Source organism: Corvus kubaryi, unplaced genomic scaffold, assembly GCF_017639235.1.
Source record: "Corvus kubaryi isolate FWS band 111438036 unplaced genomic scaffold, C.kubaryi_AGA036_p1.0 37398, whole genome shotgun sequence".
In the NCBI taxonomy this organism is placed as follows: domain Eukaryota; kingdom Metazoa; phylum Chordata; class Aves; order Passeriformes; family Corvidae; genus Corvus; species Corvus kubaryi.
The window spans coordinates 44,899,880-44,916,594 of record NW_024581137.1 but is presented as its reverse complement, the minus strand read 5'-3'; the positions used below and the strand labels follow the sequence as shown (position 1 = coordinate 44,916,594).

Below are 16,715 nucleotides of genomic sequence, written 5' to 3'. Positions count from 1 at the left end.
TAATAGTGACTAGATGGAAGAGAGGGCAATTTTTTGAGTGGCAATTGTGTCTAATCAAATCTTCTAATCAAACTTTCTCTTACTAAGAAGAAAAGCTGGAAAATACTCTTGAGATTTATTGTCTGAGATTGAAGAACTTGAAATATTGCTTGGTTTACATATAGGCTTCCTACCTAAAACTTATTATAGGACTCAAATCTCATCCCCAAGCCTTTCCCAGGCAGAAACAAAACAGATTTGTTTCATCAAAGCATACTGACACATACTCACACTGCCAGAAATATTTCTATGAGCTTCCCCGCCAACACTGCATTACAGCCACAGAGGGGCTGATGTTCTCCAAGCTGCCATCACCAGCAGAAAAATAGGAGGGGGAGATGTAACAAAGACTGCATCTGGAACAGAGAAAGCTTGCTAGGTTTCATATCCTCATGCTTTTGCACAGAATCACTAGTCCTTCTAAGAGAGCTGACACTGCACCTCTACATTTTGATCTCTTCTTGGAGGTCACTTGTTCCACAAATCTCTGTGTCTGTTTGATTAGATCTATACATCTGCAGTAATTGAGCTTGTTTTTAGATGCAGTGACACAAGTTATTTCATCACTGCTCCCTGATGTGCTCATCTAATAAATGTTTATTGCTTCTTATATCCATGACATAAAATAGCATTAAAATCTGGCAATAGCTATCCAAGAGGACATTGGGAAAGCTTAGGTAAGAGATTGGCTTTTTGGAGTGAGCCAAGTAGAACATCAGACAGCAGATACAAACAAAAGTGAAGTTTCAACATCAAACCCTTTCTGAGATTTGCCAATGTATCCTGTAATTGCATGTTGCAAATCATAAATTGAAAAAACAATTCTTGAGTGGAAAAGACAGTGCACAGTCACTGTCACTGCTTTTCAAGCCAGTGTCCCAGATGAACTTTATTCTATTTGATAACAGCCATGCAGGGAGTCTGATAAAATAGTCTGTATTGTGTTAAGGTAGTTCAGAAAGCTTTCAATGTTACTAAACATTGTAATTCATTTCTTATTCAGAAAAGAAAGAGGCAGGTCAGGAAACATTAGGGCTTCCTACAAAGCCCTACACTGTCTTTCAAAGCCCAGTAGGTAGAGACATATTTCACATAGATGGAGGCTCTGTCAGGGGAAGCAGACAGATCTATGCAAGCACCTTCCATGTTCATAGTCTCTGTGCTTCAAGGAGCTCAGGACTTCACCCCCCTGTCCCTTAGGGAAAGTTTATTGAGAGGAAGAAAAACCTTCTGGCAGTTTCTGCAGGTTTGCTAAGGGGGCAATTTATAATCTCTAAGACAAGGGAACAGCCACCAGCCTTCCTGAGCACCATCTCTTAACTTAACCATTTTCAGTATTAATATTGAAAGTTACTACATTGCCCTCCTACGAAAGTGCAGACACTTAAGTATAATTTATTATTACAACACCTAGCAACCCTAGGCAGTTCATGTCCAGTTGTTCTGGACATTGGAGAAATGCTGCATTGTCCGTACAATGTTACTTACAACAGTAAAATGCACAGAACTGATTTTACCAATAAATTAATTGTAAGCATTCTTTTCTCCCTCCAAAATGCATAGAAGGCAAGTGTGTAAGTCTTGTGGCCCATTGAGGATAGCAGGGCAGTGCAGAGGGGATTTCATGAGTGCCTTGCCCTCTTTCATCCATTCCCAGTGCAAGTGTGGCGCGTGCTCTCGTGGGTGCGACTGTAGAGTCACTTCCCTGACAGCACTTGCACATATGTGAGCACCACAATGAAGCCTCCCTTGCAATTAACTGTAATTGTGCTGTAGGCCAAATTCCTTCCTGCTCTATTTGGACCCCATACAGAGCTACTCTATTTGCGTGGTTTATAGCATTTCCCATCAGATCATTCTCACAAACATAAAGCCAATACAGCTTGGGCATTCATTCTCATGGGAAGTCATCATATTCATCCTTTCTATAATGCTTTAAGCACTTGCTTGCTGGAGAAAAGAAAAGAGGAGCCATTGACTGGTAATCAGCACCCCACCGTGCATTTATAATTGTACTAATTTCCTTTTTGTTTCCTTATGAATATGAGGCTTGCTTTAAAAAGTCAAGTATTTTAAAAATATCAATTAGTAAGCCTAGGAGAGGGCCATGACCCCACTCACCTCTTGTTTATCTGCTTGAAGAAAAGGACAAAGGGGAAGTCCTTAATTCTTCCTTCACTTTGAGTCAGAAGTGAAACCTACCTTAGACTAGCTCCTAAAGTCAGGCAATTCCCATGCACCTCTCCTGTGAGCTGGTCTCACAACACAGCTATGAAAACACGTATGGGGAAGCCCCAGTATTACCTCACATCCCTGATATGAGAAACAACAGATCATGGGTAAATGAACAAAATAGTGACTCTTAGGAGGTGCCATAAAGACCATTTGCTCACTTTCCGTGTGATTTGAAGCAAATCAGTGTCTATAAACCAAGGACAACCACAGGGATATGGTGAGCATTATTTAGCTGATGTTTGCAAGGACTCCAAAGATACACAGCTTTATTTAATGAAGAGTTCTTGTGTTCTTTTTTGATAAAGTAAACCAGATTTTAATGTCATATTTTCATGCTTAAGCTCACATACTCAGTAACCTACATGTCTAATAGAGACAGTAATATTTCAGGTTTATATATAGGGTATTCCTAATGACTGCTGTGTCCTTTGTTGTGTCACATGTATCATGATACGCATAATTTCTTTTCCAGGTGGGACTACAGTGCTGAATACAGAAAAGCCAACGGTAATTGACAATACATTACAACCAGGTAAAAAAAAGAATCTTATTAAAACCATAATAAATTCCATACCCAAATTTCATGCCAGAGACAAAATAATGAATTGCAGCACTTCCTGACTTACCATTCCTTAAAGTCTCTGAAGTAAAGAAGCATCTGGTCTCTTAGCTCTGTACAGTAAATATTTTATTCCTTTCATCCACATGTAGATACAGCAGAGAACAAGATTTCCTTCTGCATCAGCAAATGCCAAGTGCTGACAAAATTAAACTAACTTAATCACACAGTGCACTGTTTAAATGTGGCATGTCAGTGACACAGTGTGTTTGCAAACTCTGGGAAAACAAAAACAGCCACACAGGCCCACTCACTATTTATATCCATGGTTTTACAAAACTAAGACAAGTGAAGTTTGCCAGTTTTCTCCACCAGGGAGCTGGCAGTTTTACAATATTGTTTTCTAGCAAGTTTTCTTGAAATGGGGTTACATAAACTGCTACCATGAACTTGAAAAGGGAAAACCAAGTTGTCACTGGCAGCAGGTCCTTGTTACTTAATACAATAGCTAGCAGCTTTTAAATTCCTTAGTTTGCTGCTTCCTCAGCTTTCATACCATTTTTTTAATATCCTGTACAATTTACTGAGGGTAGGGGAGAGGATGGATTTGGGCAGAAAACTCGAACTCCGAAAACTATAAGCACTGGTTAAAAATCCTTTGCATCAATAATTGTGGAGCGGTAAAGAGGTCAGTTTTCAGTTACTCCCATTTCCTCCATTAAAGCACAGTCAGGCACAGTCTTGCAAGTGATTTATTAACAGGGTGGGTAAGTGTTTATCATTGTTTCCTCAACCATGTGACACGATCCACTCTTGCTTCAAGCAAAAGAAAGGGACTAATAATGCAAAAAATTTCCTAAAGGACACTGATGGTGTTGATCTGATTAAGAGATAAAGCTGACTTAGCTCAGATATTGTTCCCACTCTCAGCCTCTGCATTCAGATATTGCAGAAGCCAATGCTTTTACTCTCCTCAAAATTTGTCTCCAGGGTCACCTAGTTGGCTAAGTCAGCATACACTATTTTTACCTCTGCCCTGCTTTCTGAGCAGAGGCAGATTGTGGAGCACCAGCGCAATGAGAAACACAGAAGTGAGCCAGTCCCCCCTCTTGAGACACATCTCCACCTCCTCTTCACAGTTAGTGCTGCTGAAGGGCTGGATGGCTGCTGCTGATCTCACAGTTCTGGAAAGGGGTTGGGGAAGCAGAGGAAGAAAAGACTCTGTGCAGTGGATTAAGAGAAAAACATTTTAATTTTTATGTTCGAAATTATCTGTTAGATTTCTATTTTGATGAGATTAAGGATTTTTTACACTATCTTCTTGCATTTAAACAAATGGCAAATTAAGAAAGTGCCTCTGTGCAGTACAGTTTCACTCCCTCCATAGCAGTGCCAGCTGCTTTGCAGGTTGTGTTTAATCCCCTTGGCTTGGGCAGACTGACTGTTTTTTCAAGATTAAGATATCCTCATTTTCTCTCCTTACTTCCCTGCTGCACCACCTTTTCTTACTCTGTGATGTGCCAATTTTTTTCTCTATTAAAAGAGTTTCTGAGACTCTGTTCAGAGCATGCCAATGTTACTTCCCTGCATTGTGCTGGTAGGAACCGTTTCCTTCCGGGGAATAAGGGACGAGTTCACATCCCAAACTCCAGGCTCCCACATGGCAGCACATTACAAAGATCACAGATAGAGATCAGCCAGATGCTAATAAATAAGAATAAGGTTTCCAGAATTTCCAGTTTAAAATGTAAATGTTTCCAGCTGCCTCATAATCCCTCACTGAAAACCAGCCAAAAACTCCCAAAAAGGGGCAGACAGAAATTTCCCTCAACATGGGGAAACCCCTCCTGGCATGGAGGTGGTATAAATATTTCCTTCTGCTGAAGGGGCATGGCTGGACCTGAGTGACACAGTGAAGCACACAGAGCAGGGGCTGTGCAGCCGGGAGCAAGTCTGCTCCGTCAGCTACAAATAATGTAGTTTATACTGCCCGTGAAGTTCCAGGGCTGCTTGGGGGCCCCTGGCCCTCAGCTGCCTGAGGATAAGTGTACTCTTTCAGCTCTTCTCAAGCTGAACAAGGTATGAATTTAACACATCAAGGACTGAGCCTTCAGCTTTGGCCTTAATTCCCTTTAAGGCCTGGTTTACCTTAAGAAGCTAACGCACCATGAGGTGAATGATGAGCTCCAAGCCAAGGAGCTTCCAGATCAGCTGCAGTTTGCAGGCTCCAGTGGCTAACCCTGCATGAGCTACACAGTGCTAGTGGTGGCCACAGCAGCTTGTGCCACCATGACTGGGGACAGAGATTGACCAGCCCTCTCAGTAGCAGCACCTGCCATGGCACAGGTACTTTGCAATAGGTGCCAGCACCGTGTACCACTGTCCTGCTGCCTGCATTCCAGCCTGCAAATATCCTAAATCTTGTTATCCCAGACTAACATGCTTGTGTGTGTCAAAGCCTGAGATTATCCTATTCCAACCAGCTTTCATACACTAGGGAAACAGTTAAGAGCAAATAGCTGGAAAGCCTCCGTGTATAAACAAGCTGTTCCATCAAGAAGTCTTTTACAGTTCATTTCAAGGGGACTGAATTAAAAGAAAATCAAAAAGAATCATGATTTCAAACTGCTAAAAATGTTTAAAGGTTTGAATTTATATATATATATATATATGTTTTAAGAGACTATCTACTTTCCTCCTCAAACTTAAAAAGATGCCTTTTACAAATCCATCTGTCAAGGTAAATACCTCAGTCCTCAGCCCTAAGATTTTCTAACATCTAGTCTTTTTGAACATATCTTTTGCTGTTCTAAAGGATTATTTGAAATGCTTGTCTCTTAGCTATTTACATACAGAGCAAGCTGTTCATTTACATTATGTGCTTTCAGTGTGTTATCTGAGTCCTTTATAAAGCAGACTGTTCTGAGAAGTACCTTGTTTTTCACACATATAATAGCTATTTCAGAAAAGTATAACTAAGAAATCCTGAAGTTAAAATCTATGCTAAGAAATAATTTAAAGGTATAATAGGTCTGATTCTCATTTATGCTGGAGCAACGAAGCAACTTCGTATCAGTAAAGGGATATTAAGGCAGTTAAATTATCATTTACTATCCTTTAAGGTAATTCTGTGCTGCCAGCATAAGTGGTATAAAAAGGTGAAATGCAAATACAAATCAGACCAAATATACTGCTTTGAAGTGGTCCAAATTATGTTTGTAATTTCCTATTTTTATGTTGATTTACCCTTTGGCAAGAGCATCTTAGAGAGCACTTTCATAGCATCTTTAATGCCATCATGCTTCTTCTTGCCTCTTGTTGGAGGTGTTATAAAAATATGTCAAAGTCTGTGGGCCAAAAAAGATTAATGGACTCACAAGAAACTCACTCAACTAGATTTTCAAATTACTTTCTTGTTCATGTGCAGTAATGGTCCCAGCTGTGAGCAAGATGCGGTCAAAAAGTACAGCTGTTGGTTATTCTTTGAGAGGATAAATCTGTTTTAATTCAGTATCACATACCCTACATTTTGAAAAAGGCATATGGGATTTCGTCACACCTCCCTCTCAGATTCTCATCTGAGCTGCTGCTATTTGGTTACATAATAGCTGGTTTTCTTTGTCCTCTCAATACACACAAACCCTGAGATCAATCACCTATTGGCAGGAGAATTGTCCTAGCATGGGAATGGGCCAGTGCTGCAGAGGGAGCCCAACAATTGCTACTCGTCCCTAGTTTCCTTCCTTCCACCAGAGCTGCCAAGCTATAGTTCAAGGACAAAGAAGAGGACAGATTGCCTGGAGCTTGCTGTGAGCTACTGTATCAGCCCCCTGGGACATTTAATAGAAGGGCTGAACTAGTCTGTCTTTTCTGGGGCAGATCCATTGTCCATACTGAGCCATAATGAACCTATCCTGATGCTACAAGTGTCCATTATTAATTGGTTAGCAGGCCTATTTTTCCTTTTTTATGGGTCCCTGGGAGAAGCACTGGAAGAGACATAAGAATAGGCAATAAGAGATGGCATGTTTAAGAAGCTCATAAAATAAGAACACTCTGAAATGCCTTGCCTTTGACCTTCAATCCCATTGCTGTGATTGTCTAAGGAATATAGTAATACAATAACTTTTGAGAAAGCAATAGGAACCTAGCAAGAAACCAGCTAACTGCATGCAGGTTGCTGGTCAAATTCTCCTCAGTTTCAGTGGATTCGACTTCTGCGTGGAAAACAAGTTCATTTTTATGCTACACCGTGCTGTCTCTGAGTCTGAAGCCAAGGAACGCAGGCATGGCCAAAGCATATCAGACTTAGGCTGTTTGCCAATTTCCTGGACTATATATTTCAAATGAAAGTGTAAGAAAGTATTTATTAGATGGAGCTGTGAAATTTAGCTCTGTTTTGAAATTCTCCTTCTGATCCCAGTGGTCAGAACTGTCTTCAGAGCATGAAGTAAAAGGCTTTTGTCACTTCCTGCACTTTAGAATTAAAAATTAAATTCTGGATATTTTCCTTATTCATGTCAGTGTCCAGTTCTCTTTGAATTGTGTTCAATCTTAACAGCATTCAGGGGAGCAAGTACCACTCACATCATATGAGAAATTTTTCCTTTGATCCACATTGAACACTGGGTATCTCACATTGCTTAGGCTGTGAAATGGAGAAAACAGAATATTGTTCTGTTCTGAGTCTCTGGATTCATCACTCCGTTACATACTTCTCCTGTGTATTCTGCTATTTATTCAGAGTTGAGCAATACCAGTCCTGTCAATGTCTTTGTGCTACATGCTCATTTATGCTATGTGGTATCTTCAGATAGATGTGATCTATCTACCACTTTGCCTTTCTTCTACCACTTTCTTCTGTGGTTTGAATACCACACAGGCTATCACTACTTTGCGTAATATAATCCTTCGGGATTAATAAGATTAATTTTGTTCTACATTTTCTAAAACCTTTTCTAAAGTTCTCTCATGGCTCTGATGTCAAAGCCATGCAATATAGCTCTCCCTAGGCCTTCTTGACAATGAAAGGCTATTTTTCACAATCTTAAAACCCTTTAATTCACTGCAATGTCACTTAGTTTCTTGAAAAACCCTCCTTGATTTTCAGATGTCCCCTTTTGGGCAAGATGTCTTTGATCATGTCCCCATTGCCTAGAAAAAATACCCCATATACTGAAGAAAGAGACATAATGGATTGCCTTTCTGCACTCATGTGTGCATAAACTGAGTTCTGCTTCTTCAACATTTTGAGCCCAAAGAGATAATTCCCCACAATCTGCTTTTTTCCTAGAAAGGGCTAGGGTGCTCCAGGAAACATCTTTCCTCCACACTGAATTCCTGTGCCAGACAATATCTGTTGAATTCATTTGTTCCCAACTAGGATACTGCATTCGTGACAATGTGGAGTAGACCCCTCTGGAGGCCAGCAGGAGAGAGGGGGGAGGCAGACAGGATGGGGAGGATGAAAGAAAGGAGTGAAGAATGAGGGCTCAGTGCAGAGAGACACCGCAGCACAGCCAAAGCACTGACAGGCGGAGCATAGGGGCAGGAGCTGCCATAGACTCAGACCTCTCTGCTGACAGAATGAAATTTTCTAGGTGCCAGAGGGGAGAGGGCACAGTGGCCGCAATGCAGGAATCCAGTGAGTTGAGAAAAAACTATGTCTGAGAGCAAGGGCCTGCCAAACAAGGACACAGCAGGCAAGGAGAGAATGATAGATGAACCCTTCTTATATCCATTCTGCCTCAACCTACTCACCTGAGGTTTTCTGTTGTTAAAACTATTATTCTAGTTTGCCTTCCATTAAAATCTGAGTTGTGAGTTCGAAAGCCTTACCAGTCTTCCCCGGCAGCTCAGGACATGGAGGACGTCTTTGCCTTTTCAGACTGGAAGTACTCCACCTCAAAGGTCTGGCCAACTGCAGGTCTCAACACACTTCCCATATTTCTTGTTATGTTCCCACAATAAACAAGCACATTCTAAGGGTTGCATTATCTTTCCTGGCTTTTTTATTAATAATGGGCAAGAAACACAATTTTTCCCCCAGAGCTGATATTGATGGGAGCATAGAGTACTTTGTTCTTAGTTCATACTTGCACAAAGCATCTCATTAAAGTAAACCTAAGTTATTCCTTTAATAAGGCGTGAGTCATGCCTGAGAAAAGACTCCAGGATTTGGTTCACATTGCTGTTGGGAGGGTATTGGTCTACTGGGAGTTGTCATTGCTCAAGGTGAGATAAAAGTTCGTACCAATGGGGTAGGAACCAAATGCTCAAAAGATTTCAAACTGCTTCTGAAAATAAAAAATGCAAAGGATTTATATGCTATCTTTGTATATCTTTCCATTGAAATTCCAAGTTATATTGAAGAAAATAAGCTACTATGTATTAAACCTTTGGGCAGAATTGAAAAGAAGCTGAAAACAAGATATGATCTCATCCTGACCATAATACCAGACTTCCCTTATTTTACACAGGGCTTGTTTTGAAGCTTATTTTGAGTTCATTTGGCAATCAGCCACATTTGTCCCTTTTCCCTCTCAATTTGTCCATTTCAATGCTGCCATCTTGTGGGCCTACTTAACTGTCTGGAAGATGCTGAAAAAAGTTCCATATTGAAGCCAAGAACTATCGACTTCACAGAAATCCTTTCCTGCCAAGGACATTCCATTAATGTTTCTGGTTGTTCTTATTTTTGTCCGAGTCTCATTATGAGTTGCAAAATGTGGAACCATTACAGTGTAAAGAGATATTGGCAACCAGAAAATATATCTGATAAGTAAGCCACAGCTTTCTGTATGAGTCTTATATGTTGCAACATGGTTATCAGATAAAGCAGGCAAATCAGAGGAATTAAACTAACCACACAAAAAAACCCAAAAAAAACCAAAAAAAAAAAAACAAAAAATGGGTCATAAAGAGACAAGAAGCAACCACATCATTTACAAAAAATAGTGATTTTTCATCTGTTTCCCAGGAGGGCTGCTTTTGCTATGGCTTCTCACAGTTTCAGGAAAGAATGGTTCTGTTAATGGTCAAATGAAGTTTTGAAGTACAAAATCTGAATTATGCAATTAATAATCCCATCATTCCCCCTTTTTCCCTCTTCCCTTGCAGAGATGCCACTATACAATTTCAACTGTGCCTTTGGCTGGGGATCCCAAAAGACTTTGTGCCACTGGGAGCATGACAACCAGGTGGATTTAAGGTGGGCAATCCTGACCAGCAAAACTGGGCCAATTCAAGACCACACAGGTAATCATGAGTTCATGATGTAGCCATTTTACATGGGACAAGATTGTTCTGTTTAATACCAATGTCTTCCAAAATCACAGGAGATTGAATTATACCTAAAATACATGAAGTCACAAAGATGGTTCTCCAGTAAACCTAATCCATTATAGGTAATCACAACTGACTGTAATTGTCCTTTCTGTTGGGCAATAAAGATTGTTTCTTGTCAGGAGCTGAAGATATTCCCTTCCCCTGACTTGCCTTTGGATAATCATCACCAGGGGTAGAAAAATATCTGAATGACCAAATATTTTGCAAGTATCGCTGACCAACTAATACAGTTGGTCAGTTAATGAACAAACCTCACATTATTCCTGTTTGTAGTTACAGGGACAACCCACCACAGGAAAGTATTGTATGCAAGTGAAACTTCCCAGATATGTGTGTTACCACGCCCTTGTCCTTTCCAGAAGGAGATGGAGGTTATAGCCATCCTCTGCTCACAAACAGTTTTCAAGAAATATCACCCTGGGGAATTGATTGGTTTGTTTTGCAGTAACTAACTCATAGCTCAGCATAATTAGGCAATAAATTTGCTGCAGGCTAGTGGAGAAGGGAGGGCACTGTGTGACCTGCACAGCCTCTCACTTTAGTGTTCTCGCTTGCATATGTACAGATTAATCAAATGGGTTGAGATGAATCCCCCTTCCCACTTCTGCTACCCTTTGCTTAATGAGAATGACAAGGAAATTAGACAAAATTGGACTTTTTAAATTCTGAGACACTTTCAATTGAATCTTAAGACAAGTACAGTAGTTTCAGGGGAAAAAAAACTTGTAATACTTTGACTATAAATGGCATTGTACAAATAAATGGCATCAAATTAACTAAATGCAGTTAGCTGAAGTGAAGGCTGTAATGGTGGAAAAATTGATGTAGAGTAAAGTGAAATGGCTCAGTAGGATCTGACATTGAAAGGAGGTTAAAAGCTACGTTAGCCAGAGACTGACAAAATCTAAAAGGCATGCATAAGTAAAGCTCTAATTAAGACAATGAAGACAGAGTTCCTGACCTGGCACTGCAATAATATTCTGAAAATGAGAGCTATCTGCACTTTGCCATCAAGGATTATAGAGAGAGAACCTGTCTTCAATCAGGAGATGAAGAAATTATATTCTTCAAATGAGATTTTGTTGTTTCCACTGGGCCCTGCTAGCGCAGAAAACTTATTTGTTCCATAAGCTTTAGCTTTAGTAAATCTTACAGGCAGACCCTTTTTCTCCTACTGCGCTAACTTTCAATATTTTCCAAAATTTTCTTTGAACTCTAAGAGCACCTTCACCTGCCAGGTTTGCCATTCGCCTGCCAGCAGGCACAGAGTGAGTGGGGTGGATGTGCGTGCAGACCATGAGCAGTCTGAATGACACTGATGTCCCAAACAAACCCTCGGCTGCAAAACGAGGCCACCCTATGTATTGGGAGAACCCCAGTGAGCAACTCCCAGGCATATCTTTCACTCAGATACATGTGTAAAGCTGAAAAAAATACACAGACAATCTTCAACAGCAATTGTTTGAGGACAGCAGGATACACTGGTTGTCACTTCAAGTTATATATCTTGTGATGAAATCTGGCCAGTGTTAGGTCTTCCAACTCAGACAGCCATTCTAATGCTGTGATTATTTTCCTTTTTTCCTCCCTCTGGATTTCCCTATTACCATTCTTTGATGAGATTTGCACATGTTGTGCTGCTTTGCACAGAAGCAAAGTTGGAAAGAACATATAGACATAAGCATTCCTGCTTAAGAAGCTGGACAAGATGTTACTGCAGAAAGACAGAAAAAAAGAAAAGAAAAAAAGCCTAATTTTTTTTTTTACAATTTAACTTCGTCTTCTCCTATAAAATTTTTTGGCATGCATATTGGGCAGGATACCTCTAACTGCTCAAGAAAGATCCAAACAAAAGAAAACACCTTTGTCTCATGTTAGAAGAAATACTTTCCTGTTTATTTATTAGGTCTTTATTGGGTTTAACCCACTCCTCTTTGTTCCTGGTTCCCCTCTCACTACTCTGTCCTTCTTATGCTTACCAGAGTAGCAATGCTCATCTTCCTGTCATCATTGGTGCAGGACTAGACCACTGCAATTGAGCAAGTCTCAATTATACATTATTTCACATAAAATTCAAGAATGTCATGTATAGGCAAAGACCAATGCTGATAAAACACCACCCTTCCAAAACATCTTCTTTTGCCTCTTTTTAATTTTCTTTAAGTGTTGGTATAAACAGTGATATGTATACTTATTTCAGCAATATTAGAGAAATAGTATTTCTTGTTATTACTTTTATCCTTCCTACACTTAAATAATAACTTTGTACCAATGTCAATAAATGCTGACTCCACCCTTTTCTGTGAGTGCAATGCACATCCAATCTATTCTTACACACACCAGGATGAACTTTGTGTTTTTCCACCATGACTCTCTGAAAAGACACTGTTCAAAAGCTGACTGGAATGGATGTGTGCCTGATGTAAATCAGAAGCACTTCTCTATAGTCAGTATCTTACTTAGCAATTTTCTGTTACCAAACTAATCACACTCTCACATGCTTCTCTCTCAGCATGATTAAGAAAGTAATTTTCCAAGTTAAGGGTATTAGGTGTTCAGATTTCAATGTGTATAAATCCATTACGCCCTTGAGAAAGTACCAGCTATAATCTTACCCTTTCAGGAAAGGGCTCACAAATATATAGAGCCCAATATATTGTTACAAAAATCAAGGGCATAACTCTGACACCATCTGTGACAATGCTCAGCCTCTATTTGGGAACACTCTTTAGATCTCAGTTCCTGATCTCTGACCATGGCTGTTCAAATCCATTTCACCCTTCAGTGTTCTTCTCATTCTAATCTTGCCCCTTGAGCACAGATTACTTCAAACTGAGGTTTGTTTTTTTTTTTTTTAATAGCTCTTTGCACAAGTAGCATAGAGTAGGCCCCAGGGATTTCTTTTTAGCCTGCTGAACCAGGGCTGGCTGTTTTCAGGAGGTGCATACTGACTAATGGAGCACATGCTGCCTCATCAAACATGCTTGTGCTTCCTTCCCTTAGCAAAAGCAAATGTCTTGTGTGTTTCATGCGGTGAGCATGTTGTTAGGGTTCACTCTTGGCACAAAACATCCCAGTGAACAGCAAAGGAGATGGCCAGAAGAAAGTGTAGAATAACAGAATTGCTTGGGTTAGACAGGACCTTTAAAGGTCATTTAGTCCAGCCTCCCTGCAGTGACCAGGGACACCTTCAAACCTGACCTTGAATGTTTCTGGAGATGGAGATTCTGCTTCCCCTCTGGACAACCTGTGTCAGTGTTTCACCACCCATCAAATTTCTTCCTTATATCTAGTCTGAAACTACTCTCTTTTAGTTTAAAACCATTACCCTTTAGGCTGTCACTGTAGGCCCTATTAAAAAGTTTGTCCTCATCTTTGTCATCAGTCCCCTTTACCGGCTGAAAGGCTGCATAAAATCTCCCCAGAGCCTTCTCTTCTCCAGGCTGAATAACCCCAACTCTCAGCCTGTCCTCATAGGAGAGGTGCTCCAGCCCTCTGATCAGCTTTGTGGCCCTCTTAGAGCATGTCAGCTTTCCTAGAGCTCCCAAAAAAACGCCCTCTGACTCTCTTTTTTGTGATGCTTGACCCATCGGCATCAGAAAGCAAAAGATATGGGGTGATCAGGGATTCTTATGTTAACAAAGAAAATTAAGCTGGTGGCTATTCCTAACACAGTCCTTCTGTCACAGTAGGAGATGGCAATTTCATTTACTCACAAGCTGATGAAAGCCAGAAAGGCAAAGTGGCCCGACTGCTGAGCCCCGTGATTTACTCACAGAACTCTGCCCACTGCATGACGTTCTGGTACCACATGTCCGGCGCGCACGTCGGCACCCTGAAGATCAAACTGCGCTACCAAAAGCCAGATGAATATGACCAGGTGCTGTGGACCCTGAGTGGGCACCAGGCAAACTACTGGAAGGAAGGACGTGTTCTTCTTCACAAGTCTGTGAAGCACTACCAGGTGAGCTTGGCTGCTGCTTGCTGAACTACCATGGCCAAGGCCAGCAACACCTCGCTGGTCATGTTTTATACACTGCAGTAAAAGATGTCACTGAAGGATTTATGTAGACAATATTACACCTACAGATGAGGTACACTTGCTGTGACTAATAGTAGTGAAATATTTCATGGTTTCTCAGATCGCAGTGATACAAGCACTTTCTTATCAGATGCCAAATAAATGCTTTATAAGTCGTTTATCATCAGTCACAAATCTGCCTCTTTGCCGCAGTTTTGCTGATGTAAAATTCTTTAATAAAGTCATGACAGTACATAATTTACGTTTGCCTGTATAACTTCATACAGGCAGGCAATGCAGATTTTCAGGCCACAATCAAAGCACATATAAGTGTGGCATCATGGCAAGTGAAGATGTGTGTTAACAACTAATTAAGAAATCCTGACTGCTGCAGTTGTGTGCTCATGAGAACAATGTGACCACTATCTTGTTTTTCCAGGTGGTTATTGAGGGAGAAATTGGAAAAGGAACTGGAGGAATTGCTGTGGATGATATTAAAATTGACAATCACGTAGCACAAGAGGATTGCCGAAGTAAGTGTGTAAAGCAAGAAAATTCTCATCCAAAACATTGCCTATTTTGTTTTGATAGCTGGTTTTATCTGTGTGAAAGGGATAGATTTATTAGCTAACATTATTAGCTATGTTTCCACTGAAAATATCCTGATTCAGCCCATAGCTTTATTCACAGTAAGTGCCACTAGTGTCACCATGGTATGGCAGCAGTTTGGATCAGAACTGGACATGGGTCACAGCATACTCACATTCTCACATCTCTCCCTGTATTTCATATTGCTCTTTAAATTTCTCTGCTTTTCCTATTGCAGGACCCTGTTTTAACTAATGCAAAAAATCCAATTTTATTTCTTTGCCCTTTTTAGATCATTTACTATGAAGCCTTCTTAAATTCTTTTTTAAAGGACCATATCAAACCCTTACAGGATAAGCAGATAGGGTGAAAGGGCCCCTGCTCTGTCCTCTGCTGTCCTGTCATTCTGAGTTTGCTGTAGTCGTCAGCTCCCAGACACACGGGACACAAAGTAATGTTAGGACATGGCCTTTCCCAAATCTGAGCCAGGCTATTCCTGAGATGTTCTTTGAGCCCTTTTATTCCTGGCCAGTCTTGAGTTATTCCAGTCACTGCTGATCATATGCACATTGCATACTGCACGTAATTTGGCAGCAGCAGCCCCAGATAAACACAAGCAACTGAACACAGTCCTTCATAGTAGAGATGAAGCAATTACTTTTATATAAAAGAGGGAATAGAAATGAGAACTCTTAGCATTAAGAAGACAAATTTCTTCTGTGTGAGTTGGCAATACAACTAAGAGCAATAATAGAGGGTGTTCCTCACCTTTTGTAGCTAACAACCTTTTAGGGTAACTTGACACTCTTCAGCTACGTGGTAATTTCACTGCTGGATGAGAAAACTGTACAATCTCTTTTTATCATGTGGTCCAACCCCTGGGGTTCATCAAATGCCACCAGAGTGGCAGTTAGCAGGAAAGAGAGGCAGGACACACTGCTTAGTCCTCCTGCAGTGTCCTCAGTGCCAAGAAAGGCGCTGGGACCACAGTGACTGTATTTAATTGACTCCAGCATGAGAAAGAAAAATAGCTTCTTTCCTACCTCCATGTTTTTGTTGTTCAAACCTAATGTTGAGCAAAGATTTCTGCCTGAGGGAGCTAAACCCAAAAGCTCAGCCTGAAATCCAAACACAAGTGGGCTCACTGCAGTCAGTGAAACTATTCTTGTGATTAACTATGCCTATGCTGATGAAGTGTTATGGAATTGGGCTCCAAAATTGTAAATACAGTGAATGAGATGCTAATTCATCGCACTGATTTCTCTTTCCCAGGCATGGAAAACCCCTGCTGATAACTAAAACTGTGCCAAGACTGGGCGGAGAGGAGTTTTTTAATCTTTCTTTTTTTCTCCATTAATTTTCAGAGCCCATTATAATGAACAGCTCTGTCAAGCCGCCATAATGATGCTCTGACACAGGAAAATCTGCTGTACCATTATTGCCAGCATGATAGTCAATCAGTGTTTGTAACCCTAATAATCAATGTCAATTCTTTTGCTTCATTAGAATCAACTGATGTGGAGAATGAAATAGACGAAGAAGAAGACCCAGAAAGTAATCAAACAGGTAAAAATTGTGTTATTTTTTAAAAGGGAATGAATTTTAATGTTTATTTTAATGTGAATTTTTGCATTCTATTTATTTATTTATAAATTTGTTCTCTAACTGCATATTGTATTAAGGTGTTTCGATTTATCTGGATAAGATGACAAGAAAACTTACATTTATTTGAAGGTTTTAATAGTTTTATTCTTCCATGTCATATGGAGTTATGGACTTTTTATTATTTATACCCATCTCAAACATTTCAATTTTCCATATACCTAATTTGTTACATTATATTCCTATATCTGTGAGCACATTATAGCCCCTCAATATTTTGTTATCTTAAAGGCTTGTCCACTGCTGAAGAAAGCACTATCATTA

General features: G+C 40.2%; 1 protein-coding gene across 4 annotated transcripts in view; it reads left to right on the top strand.

The window, feature by feature from the left end:
- NRP1 (neuropilin 1) overlaps positions 1-16,715 on the top strand; it is a 113,190-nt gene that overhangs the window by 91,878 nt on the left and 4,597 nt on the right. For 2 of the 4 annotated variants that reach the window (XM_042044538.1, XM_042044535.1), the window contains exons 13-17: positions 2,747-2,806; positions 9,953-10,090; positions 13,870-14,144; positions 14,641-14,734; positions 16,296-16,355. In XM_042044538.1, coding sequence (XP_041900472.1) covers positions 2,747-2,806; positions 9,953-10,090; positions 13,870-14,144; positions 14,641-14,734; positions 16,296-16,355 — 627 coding nt within the window. The remainder of the gene's footprint in view (positions 1-2,746; positions 2,807-9,952; positions 10,091-13,869; positions 14,145-14,640; positions 14,735-16,295; positions 16,356-16,715) is intronic. The other 2 variants (XM_042044537.1, XM_042044536.1) reach the window with 1 other exon arrangement.